Source organism: Vicia villosa, unplaced genomic scaffold (genome assembly GCF_029867415.1).
Source record: "Vicia villosa cultivar HV-30 ecotype Madison, WI unplaced genomic scaffold, Vvil1.0 ctg.000011F_1_1, whole genome shotgun sequence".
Taxonomy (NCBI): domain Eukaryota; kingdom Viridiplantae; phylum Streptophyta; class Magnoliopsida; order Fabales; family Fabaceae; genus Vicia; species Vicia villosa.
The window spans coordinates 1,985,268-2,002,244 of record NW_026704941.1 but is presented as its reverse complement, the minus strand read 5'-3'; the positions used below and the strand labels follow the sequence as shown (position 1 = coordinate 2,002,244).

The 16,977-nt window shown below is 34.4% G+C and overlaps 2 protein-coding genes across 4 annotated transcripts; both read right to left on the bottom strand.

The window, feature by feature from the left end:
• Positions 1 to 655: 655 nt before the first annotated feature.
• On the bottom strand, positions 656 to 4,209 carry LOC131621886 (nuclear transcription factor Y subunit A-8-like). The gene is made up of 6 exons (XM_058892938.1): positions 4,072 to 4,209; positions 2,849 to 3,127; positions 2,013 to 2,161; positions 1,863 to 1,937; positions 1,472 to 1,624; positions 656 to 1,387 (listed from the first exon to the last, which is right to left on the bottom strand). Exons 2-6 carry the CDS (start codon positions 3,093 to 3,095, stop codon positions 992 to 994), a joined length of 1,020 nt encoding a protein of 339 aa, XP_058748921.1. The 5' UTR covers positions 3,096 to 3,127; positions 4,072 to 4,209; the 3' UTR covers positions 656 to 991.
• Positions 4,210 to 6,309: 2,100 nt separating this feature from the next.
• LOC131621885 (polyadenylate-binding protein-interacting protein 3-like) lies at positions 6,310 to 15,994 on the bottom strand. Of its 3 annotated transcripts, none has more exons than XM_058892934.1 (15): positions 15,757 to 15,994; positions 14,410 to 14,570; positions 14,169 to 14,330; positions 12,216 to 12,352; positions 11,809 to 11,999; positions 10,816 to 11,002; positions 10,462 to 10,698; positions 9,627 to 9,754; positions 9,123 to 9,186; positions 8,969 to 9,002; positions 8,476 to 8,765; positions 8,239 to 8,379; positions 7,782 to 7,877; positions 7,645 to 7,701; positions 6,310 to 7,380 (listed from the first exon to the last, which is right to left on the bottom strand). In XM_058892934.1, exons 2-15 carry the CDS (start codon positions 14,540 to 14,542, stop codon positions 7,351 to 7,353), a joined length of 1,887 nt encoding a protein of 628 aa, XP_058748917.1. In that variant the 5' UTR covers positions 14,543 to 14,570; positions 15,757 to 15,994; the 3' UTR covers positions 6,310 to 7,350. The 3 variants fall into 3 exon arrangements, with proteins under 3 accessions (XP_058748917.1, XP_058748918.1, XP_058748919.1); XM_058892935.1 differs by having other exon boundaries at positions 10,816 to 10,993; positions 15,757 to 15,991; XM_058892936.1 differs by lacking the exons at positions 14,169 to 14,330; positions 14,410 to 14,570; positions 15,757 to 15,994 and adding an exon at positions 13,559 to 14,090.
• Between the last annotated feature and the right edge of the window lie 983 nt (positions 15,995 to 16,977).

Here is a 16,977-nt window from a genome sequence, read left to right as displayed (position 1 = left end):
AGCCGTTGCCGAGGACGGAAGCCAAGCGTGCTCGGATAATCCTTAGTCGTATGATATCTAACGGTTAGTCGTACCCGGTAAAAAAGAAGAGGTTGCATCTAACTGATTCTATGGATTGGGCCAATACTTATTGGGCCGCTTCATGCCAATGAGTGGATTGGACCTAATGAAAAGATTGGGCCAGTCCAAAACAATTTTTTTCTTACAAATGTTAACGCATGACTCATAACTCATGTTATGGTATACAATTTCTAAAATCTTAAAATATCACACTCACAATCCTTGAGTGACTTGGTCGTTGGATTATTTATCGGAACACTGCCTCCTATGTGCAATAATTATCCTAATGAATTGTTTCTTAGTCTGCTGATCTAGATCAATTTTTTATAAAAACAAATATGATGATTGTTGATGTTTATATTTCCTTATAACATGTTAGTTAATGTTATTAACATTGTCTTTGTTGATGTCATCTCTATTTCTGCCACTATTTTCAAATAAAATGTAGCAAAGTTAAACTTCAGTATGTGAATATCTCTTTAGAGGATAATCTATAAATACCTCTATAAGCATTCTTTAAGCCTTGAGGCATTACTTTAACTCCGATTAGATTTCAAAATGTAAGCAAAATTTGTTATAAAAATGAAAAACTATATATATGAACCTCACATCACACATATCTCAAATCTTTGCAAAGATTAAGGTTGAGTTACTACAAAGTTTAAGATTACAACATCAAAGCCATTTGCATACATCAACATAGAAAAGCATTACCAGTGTTTTTCACAAGTCATTGCTTGCATTTTTCCTAAAAGATAGTAATAGGCTACACAATAACAAGTAGTAAAACGTGATGGAAAATTAAAACAATCAAACAGTAAGACAGATATAAATATGAGCCAAGGATGACTTCCCAATGGTGGAGAGCACAACACAAGCTGCGGTCTTCATCTAATGAAGAATAACCACAACAATGTGTTCTATAAGTCTCTCACATGAGAACCGATAGTCGGTGGCGTTGATTCGCACCAACACTTTTGTCAGTTGTATAATCCTGCATGTTCCTTCCAGTTTGAGAAGAAGGGTAACTGCATAACCTGAACTCTAACTCCTGTTGCTGCTGTAACATTTCATTCCTATTAGATCCATATGTCACATCTGAAGCATCAGCATCATCTCTGTAGTTTTCAACCTGATCATGCATTTTAGATTCTGGCATATTCGCATTCAAATTCAAACAAGTGTAGCTGGTGGAAACATTTTGGCTATGGTTGTGGTTTTGTGATGCAAGCTTTGATTCTTCGAGCTTTTTAGCATTGAGGAAGCGGCCACCGGCACCTCTAGCTCTCTTCAATGCATGTACATGACGTGACTCATGAAGATATGGCTGCGGAAAAATATTGTTAAGTGGTTGGTTTGAGAGAAATTTTGTTTTACAGAAGTAACGAAATAGAAATGTAAGCATGCTTACTTTACGATCCTTGATGAGTTTGTTGTGTGCTTCAAGTTTTGCTCGACACTGTCTTCGCCTCAGTATAGCATGGTACTGCTTCGAATTCACATATATGGGTTCTTCCATCATATCAGACGGCAGGGGAACTCGGACAGAAGCAGTTTCCATTAGCTGGCCATAAAGAAGCTGGTCAGAATTTGATGACATGATGCTATAAGCATATAACTAGCAACAGGTGTGGTAATAACCCTAAAATCTATTTACAAGTTTGTTGAACGATTCAGTCATAATCATAATCCATTCAATTTTAAAACGAAACTGAACCTTAATATCAACACGTTGGAATTGAGATAAGGTGACACGAATAAACGGTAACTGAAATAGATAAAGATAAATCAGTACAAATTACCTTATATTGATGGCCATAAGAAGCAGAAAGTAGGCCACTATAGAATGGATCAGCAAAGGGGAATGCAATATGCGCCTGAAACCCAAAATTTTGAGAAAAGTGTCTGCATATATGTTCCATCCACTAGAACGTAGAGATATATCAGCTTACAAGTGATTGGCTGGGATCCACTAATGGAGGATGGATGGTGAGATTTGGACTCCCAATAGATGATGAGCCGATGAGACACCCCATATCGTTCCCCTCGGTTCCCTTAAATGCTGAACCAGTAGAAGAACTATGCTGGAAAGGAATTTGACCTAGTATCCAAAGCAGATCAATATGGGGAAATAGCTCCACTAAATTAAGTAATTCACTTTAGGGAGTAAAGAAAGCAATCTTAACCGTTAAAAATGGTTAATACTACAGACACAAACACACACACACACACACACACAACAAATCATGGACATGTAACAATACAAACCATTGATTTTCCCATCAATAATTGAGACATAATGCTTTATTATCCTATAAATTGAGCACTCACTTTGTTGAGCTGAATTCTCAATATTGGTTATCAAATAACGTGCCAAAGCATTTGATTAGAAATTTCTTTCTTTGATTTAGCCATCTAAGACAAATTCCACTTTCTTAAGAAAAACTTGTATTACATGGATTAACATGTTAACTTTTATCCAATAGCCACTTTCGTAGGATCATATATTCATGATCATATTACTTCATTTTGTTTCTATTAGCATACAGAGCTACATAGACATGTTACCGATAATAATTTAAATAATATAAGTAATTAAATGTAACTACATGGGACGGTGTTGTGTCGGACACCAGACACACCTTTAATCTGAAGTGTCGATGCTATATAGAGATGCATAGTACTACTTCGGCTTCACAATCGGAGATATATACACCAAAAGCAGAACAAAATGGAAAACACCGGTTAACAAGAACAGAATCAAACGAATGTGTTTCAATTCAAATACCTGTTTGTGATGAGTCAGTCGATTGAGTTGAAGATGAATCCAGTTCATGTAATTGAAAACTCAGTGCCTTACTCTTGTCAGGACATTTTTGTGGCAGAGCATCCATTTTGAAGCTCAAACTTTTGGACATGGATGCTTGTTGGACTTCGGGTTCAGAAGAAGTTCCCCATGACGGGCATCCGAAAACACGGTGTGAATTTGAATGAACAGAACATAGACCAGAGTCTTTCTCACATAAACACTTCATTTCTTTACTTCTTACAACAATAATCCATTTACCTTCCAAATAAAATGAAAAATAAATATTAGAAATCCGTATCCCCCTAAAGCATTCTCACAGACTCACCAAATTATTGTTGCATTATCAAAAATCAAAATACGAACTTTTTGAGAATTCAAATAAACATAAACACACCGCATAAGGGAACATCATATCCATGTTACTAACCGTACAATAAAGAAATAAAATTTGTATGAACAAGGCCGCTACAAAAGCCCCTATGACTACAACCAGAGTTTATCACGAATGGTTGGTGTGCAAGGTAGTATATCATAATAGTTGTAAATCTCGAGGTACCGAGTTTGATTCCTAATGATATAGAAAATCCCCTATGAATTAAATGTAAGGACTTCCATAGAGAATTATTCAAACCATGTAAAAACTAACATTTCAACTCTTGAATCAACTTACCCTCATTTTTCCATACAAAAAAACTACATGCAGTACTTTAATCAAATGCCACATAGTGCACTTCAACAGCATCAATAATTCAATTGAAAAACAGAGTAAATTATCTATTTAATCAACATCAATCAAAGATTAAGTTGGTAGCTGCGCAGGGACATCGCCAGTCCCTTTAATTTCCTTGTCTTATTTGTATGTTTTCCTTTTCAATAGAGTTGCAAAAAAGGTATAAAAGGAAGAAAAAGACAGTTTGAATAAACTAAAACTAAACATATAGAGTAGAATGAATGAAACCCTAAGGAAAAAGGAACTCTTTCCCAATTGAAGTTCAAAACTTTTGACACCTGAAATGGAAAGCTTTCTATAAATGTTAAATTCCCAGAATATACAAACAGAACAAATAAATAACCTATTGTATCAAATCAAGCATCAGCATATATAGAAATCATGCAACAAAAAAGAAGTACTAAAATCAGTTCAATAATCTTAGGGTGAAAAATATAAAGGGAGAAAAGAAAGTTGAAGTGAAAAGAGACACCTTAGAAATTTGGTGGATTTAGGAGAAGTTGTGGGAAGAGATGAAACTTGAAAAAGAATAGATGAAAATTGTAATCTTAAAGAATAAGAAAAATGGAAAGAAAAAAGTGATGACTCATAGATTGACATAAGAGTGGTGGGACACTACTACTAAAACTACAGTTTACATCACTCCAATGTTTTTTTTATCTATAAAAAAAATAAAATAATAGTAATAATTAAAAATAAAATATGGTTAATATTTTTTTTTCTCGCCTGGGAATCGAACTCGGTATTCCACGAGTACGTCCTTGGACGGGGCTCCTTGTCAATGGAGCTCAACCGCTTGATTAAAATATGGTTAATATTATCTATGGGAAATGCTAACAATAAAAGTTAAATAACTTTGATTGATAATTATGCAGAAATATCATATCATATCACACCGATTCAAATTTGGGATATTTTATTTATGTTTTAAAACGCAAGTTCAAATCTGCAACATCGTACACAACATTAAATTGTAGGGTATAGATTCGAACTCGTCTATACTGCAGAACGCGGGTTCAAATTTGCAATATCGTACACAACACTAAATTAGAGAGTATAGATTCAAACCCGCGATATCTCATTTAAGCGATTTTAAATCTGTGACATTTCATTTTATTTATTAATTTTGAGGGAAATTCCAACTATTAAGAACTTGATAGATATAAAATCCAACGATTGTTTGTGAATGTTTCCCGTTGTACTTGGTCTCTTGGATTTAGTGCTAAGTCTTGACAATGACAAAAACAATGTACACCGCACCACTAATGCACCAACTACACTCAACTTCCACCTTCCAACCATTTTATACTCTTTCAAATATTTATCATAATTAATTTTACATTAACGTGTTTAAAAATTGATCTCATCATTTAAAAATAGTAGTATATTCTATTTGTATTCTATTTTTGAAAATATTTATACTTTTTAGATTTTTCGAATAACTAATATGTCTGATATATATAATGTTCAGGTACATTTATTATTTAATTTATTTAAAATATAATTTTTTACTATAAATAAAATTAAAAAAATAATACTCTCTCCATTCTTTTTTATAAATAAATTTTATTTTTTAGATTAATTTAATAAATAATACATTTAATGTCTAAATATATTATTTATTAAATGAACTTAAAAAATAAAATTTACTTGTATAAAAGAATGGAGATAGTGGTATTTACTTAATAAAATATTATTATTTTTATTAAAAAAAATTTTAAATGAAAAACGTGAATGAAAAGGAATCTTGGTTTGTCACATTATAGAATCTGGTCTTATAAAACCTTTTTTTTCTCTTGTGAAATGCATGACATTTTTGTTGTTTTGTGATGCGTGTTTTTATTTTTCTTTGGTGTTTGATTTTAATATAAACAATAATTGAAGTGATTGAACACTGATGCTCATGTTTCCACCTGGTATCAAATCCTACGGCTACTTATAACAATGATATATGACTACGTTTGCACTGTGTGTTTGATGTGAATGAGAAATTATGACTCATTCTCTTTGACAAAAAAAATACTCCAACTTATAATCTATTCCAAAAATAGATTAAGACAATTGAATTCTTAATTCAACATTTATTATATTAAATATTAAGTGTAAATGTCTTTCGGAATATTAGTTTGCACATGTATGACAAATCAATTCTTCAAAAAGGGACAAATTAGTCTCTTTTCTTTGTATTTTCTTTGTATCTTTGTTTGGTTCTTTTGCATCTTTGCTGCAACTGAATGTAGAAAGAGTAAAATGTCTTCTTTTAGTTTAGTTCTATGAAACACAGAAACGTTAAACACAATCCCGGACACTAACATAATAATTTGAAAAAAATTTAATAAATTAAACTTATTCACTAATTTGAAAAAATTAATAAATTAAACTTATTCACAAGTAATTAAACTTATTCACTAATTTGAAAAAATTAATAAATTAAACTTATTCACAAGTGTTGGTGTAGGTAGTCAACACCAACACAGACAGTCTTTTTTCAAATGTGTTAGTGTCAAGTTTAGTTTCTATTTTTTTTAAATCAATTAGATTATCTAAAATTTCTATTTGAATGTATTGATAAGGTAAGGACTATGTAGTCCCTTAATTCTGTGATATAACACATAACTAACAGGGTGCCGTGGTGGACAAAAACATAAATAATCCATTATTTAGATGAGGGTTGAATTAAGGACTTTCAGCAGCCATATTAGCTTATGGATGATAGACATGATTCATCAAATTTATTTGGAGGAAGCTCTTAGTCCTCGACTGAATTCCAACCATGATCATTCAAAGTTGACACACTGAACAAACACTTAAAAACAATAACATCTTTTAATTGAAGCTCTACAGCTCCAAGTTTATAACCTAGGCTAACTGCAAGCCTTCATAGGCACTCCAAAGTTCAGGTGCATTAGATGAACGCAAATAACTAGGCAAAACCACATACTAACATATTCCAAATTACTCTTTCACGCACAGCGGGGGCCGGGGCATAAACCTCTGCCCTGTCAGAATTGACCTGCATCCATCCATCCAATAGCAGGAGGAAGCCAGCTACCTAACAGACACCTCCATAGGTCTATTCACACGAAGATTCAGGTTTCTCATTCCTAGAATATTAATAGTGGCACACTGCATGATAACCAACAAAAGGTTGGATCGTGAACCTCCTTGCCGCGCCACAACAAAAACAATCGCATGTGGAGGCTCAAATTGGCATCCGATGAAAATTATTGGCCTCTCAGATCAATTACGAGAAATTGAAAGAAACCCATTAATGTTGCCTACAAAGAAGTTTGCTCTCACATTGGATGAAACTAAATGCCTCCAAACATACAACACAATCTCTCATAACACGAAGGATACTTCAAAAACTGTGTGATTAAAACGGCAATTACCAGCAATTAAACTGATACAGACAGTAGCAAACAAACATGCTCAAGTACAAGATGGACAGTAGCAAACAAACATGCTCAAGTACAAGAGGAACAAATAGAGATAAAAGAAAATGTTGCATGGTATTAGGGAATAGAAAAGGTGCGGGGATAAATTTGAGTTGCGCTGTTACACAGATCAAAACCTGAAACCCCAAAAGATGTATGGGCTCACACAAGGTCATAAAACTATATCTCACAATGGACCATTTGAAATCTTCCCATGAGTTGTAGATATCTTCATTTATAACTGTTCAGGACATCCACTTAGTTTATTCTTTTTGAGCAAGGAGTTGATTTGCAAATAACAGTCAGTCAAGTCTTCAGTAATCACGTCCATTGTATGGCATTTCCTGCAAAATACCAATTTGAGAAAGATCCAGTTCCCAGAATATTAAGCATATGCCTCCTCCCAAAAGCATACAATTAATTGCATTTAGAATTGTTAAATTCCAGTTGAGGTGCCTAATTGACAAAGAGTCATGTTTCACCAGAGTGATTCATGATAAGAAAGAATGCATCATGCATGATATATCAACATGGAACATTATGCATCAAGTTACTGAGATGGCTGATTTTATCATTTATGACAGTAGGGGTAAGATGAAAGCTCTTACAGGTAAGTAACTAGGCATGTATAAAGCTTGCATAGGATGACCATGAAGCTGTCCGTACTGCAATCAGATTGTAAGCAATTATTTGTAAAGCACCATTATTCTCATAACGAATAACGATTCTACAAGTGATTTCATACCTGCGGTGCATTTGGATGAAAATATGCTTGAGTTGGCATTTGGGAAACCTGTGAATTATACATGATAGGTTGTTGTCCGGTAAAAGTGGGTCCAGCCTGAAGGTCATATGCAAAAAGAGAGTGTGTGTGAGCAGTACCAAGGCAGAAAGGAAATCAAGTCAAACCCAACACATCTGCATAGTCTCGTTTGCAAACAACTTAACCAACTTTATAAATCACATCTCCAGAATATCAAATTAAAGTCCCCTATCCGCAAAACGGGGGATGAGTAGCCACCAGAAACTTATAATAAACTTAAGCACGTGACAGTAGTTATTGAGCTAGATGAGTTTGATACTAAGTCATAACTCTTTAGTCTAATGATGCAAGTCAAAATTAGCAGTAACACTTCCGTAACTTCAATCCATAACTAAGCACTTCTACATATTCAATTCAATAAATACTCAGAATGACTTACCCCAATACTCATGGGCAGGCCTTGCATATTTGGTACAGTAGTTACATTAGGTTGAAAATAGAAGGAACTATCAGACACTGGAGTGGAAGGACGAGCAGGTGATGGAATAAAATTCTTTGCCGTAGGATTGGGCTTGAATTCCTTACAACATGAATAAGAAACAGGAGAAACTCAGACAATGGCAAATAATTTATAATGCAAGAATCAGCTAGTGAAATATTCCTTCTTGAACTGCACCTTTGCATTAGGATTCAAAGACGATTTTTCAGAAGACAGTGAACCAACAGATGAACTTGGAGATAAACCAGGACCAGAAGATGCTGCCACATCTCTCACAGAATCTGACCCAGATGATGCACCGACTCCGCGTGAATTTATATACTCTGTTCCTCCATTAGCTTTGCCATACGCTAAATCCCCGGGGGATTCCATCTTTTCATGAGATTTTGTTAAGATATGAGATGATGGGGCATAGGAGCTGGCATTAGGAGATAAGTCCTTCTTCAAGTAGAGTGATGTCTGTGAATCTGCACAAAAATTTGAGGAATACACATGATCGAAAAAGCAGACACAAAAATTAAGTCTCAACGCCGTTTAAAAGTACTGGAGTACTAACAGAAAACTTCTCAACTCCCTACATAAGTTAGGGAGTAGTTTCATATGCATCACTTCAGATGTAACATTTTAGAGCTGCTCAAATCTGAGGAAGCTGAAAGATTTTTTTACATACCCTCGTATTTAGACAGCTGAACATCCTCACATTGCTGCACCAATTAGAGAAGAAAATAAAAACAAGATTCAGTCATATTAGAAATACTATTAATCTCATGTGAGAAGTTTGTGTGGATAATAGTTTGTGCAGTAATGCTGAAACCTCAACTCACTAGATTTTCTTCCTTGGTGTTACCACTGGTTCCACGTAGATTTTGAACCGGGTTCTCCTGAAACCTGTAATGTTGTTGGATACTTGTGAAGATTTGTAATAAATTAAAGATGATACTAGTGTCCAAACGGGCACTGGCGAGCCCGTCTGTCCACTTTTTTAGTACGCACATGAGTAAAAATATAAACGGTATTTTTTGCTCAAATTTGATTCGTTTAAATTAATTAAGATAAAACAAATAAATGGTAGAAGATTATTGAAAGAAAAAATATATGTAAACTACTCTGAAAATGTTAGTGAGAGAAGTTAAAGTTTAAAATAAAAACTGAAAAGGGTATATTTGGGGAAAACTAGGCTACACCAAAATGGTGTTTTGCCTTTATATATAGTTATATAGTTATTGTTATAGATTTATGCTTGAAATGACATCTTTAGGAAAACAATACAAAGCATTAGTGGAAACAACTATTGATAAACAATCATACAGAACAGATAAAGGTAACACCTGCTTTCCACATCCGAAGACGAGTAGCTTTTGGATGGGATTGCAGACGCAAACTGCTTAGCATGATCATAAGCACGCGTGCTGGTTAAACCTACACCAGTACTTGACTGAGATGACTGTTGGTGATCCTGCATACACAATATACACCAAGTATTGCAATAATGAGAAAGCAAAATAGTTACTTCTTTCTTAAGATGAAAGGAAAGAATGCAGAGAAGACAGCAAAAACTTGAAAAGAACATTGATATCAACATTTTCCTGGCCAAGGAAATATATATAGTTCTTAGTAGTATTTAGAAGTTAAATCTGCACGAATTTTAAAAGTATAAATTAAGACGCTTTGCCGGAATAGGAATATTAACAATTGTGTAATATACAAAGTACTATATAGTTATATTGTATTAGTATTAGGAATAAGGCTAGGTTCCCATTGTAATGCCCAATTCTCTTCCCCTCCTCTAGAAGGCTAGGTCCTAACTGAATTCTGTTATGCGTTGGTTACCATCAACCAACAATATATACCAAAGTATCAAACTAAAAATTAAAAAAAATTAATTAATTAGGCCAAACTCTAATATGGTTGGGCGTGAGGGGGTGTATTGGGAAGATCACAAGTCCCACCTGTGGTTAGACGTAGAGCCTCTAAAGTCTAAAGGATTTATATAGAGTGGCACGGCACCCCTCACCTTACAAGCCGGTTTTGTAAGGATGAGTTAGGCAAAACTCTAATAATTATAATCAAGAACTCCTACAAAGCACAATATGGTTGAGAAAATTACTGGGAATTACTAAATTCCAGCACTTTTGATGATTAAATAATGAAATGAGGATATACCATGGGAGAGGAAGTAGCCAGTGTATGAGCTCCATCATTGCCTTCTCCACAATTTATTTCACCAGACCTCTCATCGACTGAACCGAATTTACCACAAAAAGTCTCAGAATTGTATGAATCGATCAGTATATCTTCATTGTCCTCATATGTATCATCAACATGTTTACCCCTATAGACCGAAGAGAATCTTGTTTCTTCGTCAATATCAAAGTCTTCATCAAAGTGAAGACCTCTTTCCTGTTAAGAAAAATAATATAGTTAGCGATTTTTAAATACACAATTAAATCAAAAACTGCTGAAATTCACAAGTGCCAAAAAAAAAAGCAAGAACATGGGTACTTGAGCAACACTAACCTCAGCAAGATGAAGATCTCGAGTTTCCTCACCCTCGATTTCCCTTGCTATTCTTAAAGCCCGCACTTCTAATTCTCTTGTTTGCGGACCTTTTTCAAGCTTTGTTGTATAAAGTTCCTCATTGAATGTGCTTTTTACCCCGAACAGTGCCTTATTTGTTTCAAACTGGTCCCATCCCCTTAAAATGCTTAAAAAGAAAGGTTAAAGAAATTGCCTATGCAAAGCTAAATGGATATGCTGGGAAGAAATTGAAACATGAAAGTAAAAAAAGGAAAACCTGTACCTAACACAATGACAGTACTGAAGGGACAATTTCATATACTCAATCAAACCTCCCTCAATGATTATGGGTATGCCCCAATAAATAACCTTTTGATAAATCCCCAATAAAGAATCCTTAATTTCTATAAATGGTCATGGTCCTACAGCCTGAAAATATAAATGATGCAGCACAAGAAAGAAGTTGAATGCCCATCAAATGTCAGACAGATCTTTTGCTAAAATCAGGTTCCAAACACAAGAGTTTAGCGAATCACAACAGGTTGATTGGTCCCTAACAAGAAATATGGTTCCAAAAGTCACAAAGAAGAATTGGGAACGTATGCTTACACAGTTTGTGAAATTGATTGGTTTTATGGAGGCAAAAAGAAGAAAAGAACTACGCATAATATTACACAATATCTAGCCAGGCATTACTTTTTGTCATCTAATTTCCATTTGTCCATAATACCAAATATCAAGTCTTATTCATAACAATGGAGGAGAAATATCCTCAGTTTAGAAACAAAACGGTGTAAGACCAAGAGACCATTATGATATCAACCACTAGCATCTGGACTCTTATTCTAAAGAAAATTCCTAACATAGAATATAAAACATACATAGTATTGTTTCTCAATCTTCTAAACTCGAGAGAATAAAGGCAAGTTTCGGTGTTTCAAGAAAATAAATGATTTTATTGTTCATAAAATTTAATTCATTAAGAAAAATAACCTGTTCCACTGGCCATCAAAGATATTTTCCAGTTCAGGGCATTGTAGATCATCTTCATCAGGTACCCAGGGTTTTAGTTCTCTTCCTAGCTCAGCATGATGAGATTGAGATATCAATGAATCAACCATGATTTCCTGATATCTATCATGGTGAGGTTCACTAGGTAGGCCATCACTTGTAACAGCAACACCCTGCCATAATTGATAAACCAAAAGTATTATCAGGAAACAAGTGGCAATGTCTTACAAAAAATACTTCACTAACCGTAGAGCATAGATTAAACTTTCCAATACAATTGCCTACTATACGGAATTCAATAAAAATATTATGAGATTGCAAGCAGATATTTAACATGAGTAACTAGCAAAACTCCCGAATTAATAGCAAATACTTAAAAAGCGGCAAACCTGTGCTATAATTTGCACAAGTTCTTTGGCAGGTATAATTAAAATCTTTGAAGGAGCCTTGCTGATAAATTCTGCAGCAGGCTTCTGCCTTTGTGAAGAAGCGTCCTTTGTCAAGCGAGCCATTTTCAAAATGATTCCTAGAAAAGAGTATGATATACGAAGCATAGTAGGTCAAGTTCTCTATGACCAACAAATCAAATAGTGAAAATGGGAATAGTGATGTAGAACACAACAGTCAATCCTAATCAAACAATAACTTCAAAAATAAAAACTCATTGAAAAATTCCCAAAATTAATTAATTATTAATTATCCTAAATAACATGTATATCCATTTTACAGTATATAACAGACACCAACACTTTGGGTTCTATGCAAGTCCAATGTCCAACACATTTTGATTTTCAACCCTTGTACAACACATTCCTTACATTATACTCCTTTCAGTGTCAAAATAAAAAACAATTAGCTCCAAACCGACACCTCGAGGACATGGCATGGACACCTAGCCGACACTTCCACTTGGCTAGACATGAAAATAGACATGGCTGGTACCAAAATTTTCAACAACAAAAAAGATGATGATCAATTAGCGGGTGAAAGACCCAATTAAATCCTTTTTAGCATTTTGGATGTATATGGATGGATTGAAGGTGCAAAACATAGTTCAATAGCTCATCACGGTTACAATATTTTTTGCAAAGAAATAGAATGTTCAAATTGAATAACTGGTGAGACTCATTATCATAGGAAAATTGCAATACTTAACAAGTCCTTTTGCTATGATGAAGAATATATAAATCTTGATTCTCAATTTAGATCTTTAATAAATAAGGTTCATATTTAATTTTATATGTATGCTACGGTATGTGTTGTTAATATCGGATTGCAGAAAATATCGGATCACCAAAAACCCGATATGAGAAATATCGGATATCGTGACGGGCAAATAGCGGAAACCATAAAGGCGGTTAAAATAAATATTTATATATAAAATAAAACATGAAACACATATAAAAGCTACTAACATAAACAACTATTAAAAAAGTTTTGATGCTTCACCGCCACTTTCCATACTATAACAAATGTATAAAAACAGAGGGTTTAAGGACTTGAAAATAGAGAACCCAATGGAATGGAATGAAAAGAAACTAGTTTGAGAAAACTAGAAGAAATGAAACCAAAAAACAAAATTGAGAAGAAAACAGAAAAGAAATAAGAATTATCTGGACGAGATGAATGACCAGGAAGAATGAATGTGAAGAAAGAAAATAGTGAAGAGAAATTTATGGTGATGGACTATGACTCCTATTAGTCCTATATATAATCACACCAACTAATATACCTCTTCACATTCACTTCTATTTTCGAGACTACCAAGATTATGTTAATATCCATACAGCTCTCCACTTTATTACTCCCTCCGTCTTACAATAGGTGTCCTCTTTGCAATTTTGAGACGGAGGGAGTATTACTTTACCTCTTCAAATTTTCACTTGATTAGTCTGCACCTCTTCACACTTCACAGCCTACTTACTAATTATTATTGGCCACCTCTCCACCTCTTCGTAGCCTACTTTTTCCTTCCACCTCTTCACATTCAATATTTCAATTATTTTTTAATATAACTTGTTAAAAAAAGATCAGAAAAATATAAATTCTGATATGAACTTCAAACCGGTATACCGGTATACTAGAAAACGGCCGAAATGCGGAGCGTCGCGAAATTGAAACGGAATATCGGATATCGTATCGGATAGGCAAATTCCGATATGAAAAACCGGTATATCGGCGATATAACCGATATTTAACAACAATTTCCTATGTTTTGAATATTATAGGTGTCCACGCAATGTTTGTGCTACATAGTTCCCTCCAGATAGCTACGCGATAATACAAATAAATAGCTTTCAGAATCACCAAAACTACTAAGTACTAATAGAAAAAGAACATACCAAAATCTTTGTCTGTATTTGTTGCATGAAATATTCCAGAGTATATAGACCCATTTTTCACCTGGACCTCCACCTGCTGCCCAATTAGGCATGTTGTTAGATATACTAGTCGGTCATGTGAAGGACTTCCGTAACTATCACCTTTAATGCCATAAATCACACCTGTTATAACAAACAGAAAATATTAACATAGTGAATATTATGACAAATAAATAATAAATTATCCTGCTCCGAAGTTTACCTGTGCTTGCCAATCTGTTGGCATTTAATTTTTCAGATGGCATCTTATTCTCTAACTTAGCTGCACCTTCTCTGTCAGATTTACGACGGCCATATCCATTAGAGGATTTAGACTGCCCAGGTTGCAAATTCATCCTCACTTACAGCCCCTGCCCCTCAGATCTAGATAGAATACTTAGAAATTTAATTATAAATGTACTTTATATCAAATATGACAAAAGATAGAATGAAATAAACTCACAAGACTATAATCCCAAAGATTCTACTTAAGATTTCAAGAAAGAAAGCTATAAAATCAGACTAAGGACATTAGTTTTTAGGAGGAATTGCAGAATGGAAAGATTCCTGACTCCCTTCTGAATTCCTACTCATAATCCTAACATTGCCAAGCTATTTAATGTAGGATTATAGCATTCACTGAAATTTTCAGTTATTTCAAGCCCTTAATCATAAAGAAACAGATATCCGTAACTTGTATGATTGACTATATCAAAAAGCCTCTATGTTTTGACAAAAGTTAACTTAGACTCTTATGGTGTTGTTGACCATAGTAAATCTTATTTCCAGTTCCTCAAATCCAAATCCTCCTTTGAGAATCTATCATTTCTTTAAGGCAAAAAAAACCTACATTTGGATATAAGCCGTAATAGGACCAACAACCTTGAGTTCAAACAACAGTAAAAAATCACTAGAACAGGCTTTCGACACAGAGAGCAACCCAAATAACAGGCAACACAAAACCCTACTGAAAGGTGAGGTAAAATACAAATTTCCAAAAGAGTAGATGAAGCTATGAAGCACGGACATCAATCAAAAACACAACACCGATACTAATACGTTGACACCGATAATAATTTGAAGAAAAAAATAAGTTAAACGTAATCATAAGTGTCGGTGTTGGTTTCAGTCACTGACACGTCTTTTTTTCAGAGGTGCCGGTGCCGCGTAGAGATGTAGTATTCAACATACAAGTCTATTCATAAATTATAACGCTCTAGGGATAATTTATGTTAAACTACAATTGGTGAACTCCATTATAGGATATTGCTAACTTAATCAAATCAATACCTACCTTTTAAGTCATTTGTAAACAAATTGTTAACTATTAAAGCTAGTACTTTTGCTGAATACTAAAACATGTTCGTAAGATTGCATATCATAAAGATTCAATGAAAGCTGAAATACATAAAACGATAGGGTTACAGTAACTGTAAGCGACTACAAGCCCTAGTTGGCGAAGAATGGTTCCATTCAGTTGTGCAATGTGAGTTAGGGTTTGAAAGGGAAAATGAAGCGAGGTGGATAAGTTCGAAGTGAGAGAGTAATTGGGAAAATCAAATTACCGAACCTTGGTTGAGAACGCAGTGGAGGTTGAAAAGATGAGTTGAAGATGAAACGTTTGGTTCGTTAGGGATTTGTTGATGATTGAAGTTGTGTTGCTTCGGTTGGTGACCGGAGAGGGAGGTGGTGAAAAAGTTTGAATATCTCCGGTGAGAGAGAGAGGTGGTGGTTTATCGGATTTTGAAGGGAGGTGCAAAACAAAAATAGCGCTGTAAAGCATAAACACTCAAAAACCGACTAAGAGGTGATCTGGTGTGTGCGGGTCTACCATTGTATAGTGGTACTGAATTTGGACGGTTTGTTATAACGTAAATCACCACTTCATTCCTTGAAATGGTACGAGTAGGGATGGCAACGGGTGCCCGCGGGTGCGGGTTTTATACTACCCAAACCCGCACTCGAAATTACCACCCGAACCCGAACTCAAACCCAAAAGTTATTCGGGTGACAAAATAATACCCACGCCCACACCCGTTGGGTTTGGGTTTTTTCACCCAAACCCAAACCCACAACAAAATACATAAAATATATTTTTCCTACAATTTTCTTACAACTTTCCATAATATATATATATATATATATATATATATATATATATATATATATATATATATATATATATATATATATATATATATCGGGTGTGATTTCGAGTTTTGGGCGTGGGTTTCGCACTACCCAAACTCGCACCCGAAATATCGGGTGGCACCCGAACCCGAACCCAAACCCAGTCAACTCGGGTTTTCACCCGTTGACTCGGGTTCGGGTGCGGGTGGACCCTGCGGATTTGGGTCTGTTTGTCATCCCTAGGTACGAGTCGCATTTATTTACACAGGAAATTATTGAATTTTTTATCAATAAAATCCACTTTTTTAAAAATAAAAAAAAACTAAAATAACCCACATTTCAAATAATTTCTTAATATATTTCACTTTCAAAAAAAAATCAATGAAGCATTGGTGTCAGGCGAATTGGCGCATGCACATAAAATTAAAGAGGTGACGTTAATTGAATTAACGTTTGTCTCTGATGTTGTCAACTCAATTGTCGTTTGGTCGTAATTTTTAATAGGCGGTGTCAATTATTCAATTGGCACTTGTTGTGATTTTTTTAATAATGATTGATGGAATAAAAATATTAATATTAAATTTATGATATGTTAACACACGAAAATTAATAAAAAAAAAACACTAACGATGTTGATTGGGTTGGTTATACCAGCCATCAG

Excerpts from the sequence above, each read along its gene's own strand:
- LOC131621886 (XM_058892938.1), bottom strand. The coding sequence starts at position 3,095 with ATGAAGTGTTTATGTGAGAAAGACTCTGGTCTATGTTCTGTTCATTCA. Across the intron at positions 2,162-2,848 it reads GACTGACTCATCACAAACAG|GTCAAATTCCTTTCCAGCAT; the intron begins GTATTTGAATTG and ends TTTGGATACTAG. Across the intron at positions 1,625-1,862 it reads CTTATGGCCATCAATATAAG|CTAATGGAAACTGCTTCTGT; the intron begins GTAATTTGTACT and ends CTTTATGGCCAG.
- LOC131621885 (XM_058892934.1), bottom strand. The coding sequence starts at position 14,542 with ATGAATTTGCAACCTGGGCAGTCTAAATCCTCTAATGGATATGGCCGT. Across the intron at positions 14,331-14,409 it reads CAACAGATTGGCAAGCACAG|GTGTGATTTATGGCATTAAA; the intron begins GTAAACTTCGGA and ends TTGTTATAACAG. Across the intron at positions 9,187-9,626 it reads TCTTCGGATGTGGAAAGCAG|GTTTCAGGAGAACCCGGTTC; the intron begins GTGTTACCTTTA and ends ACAACATTACAG.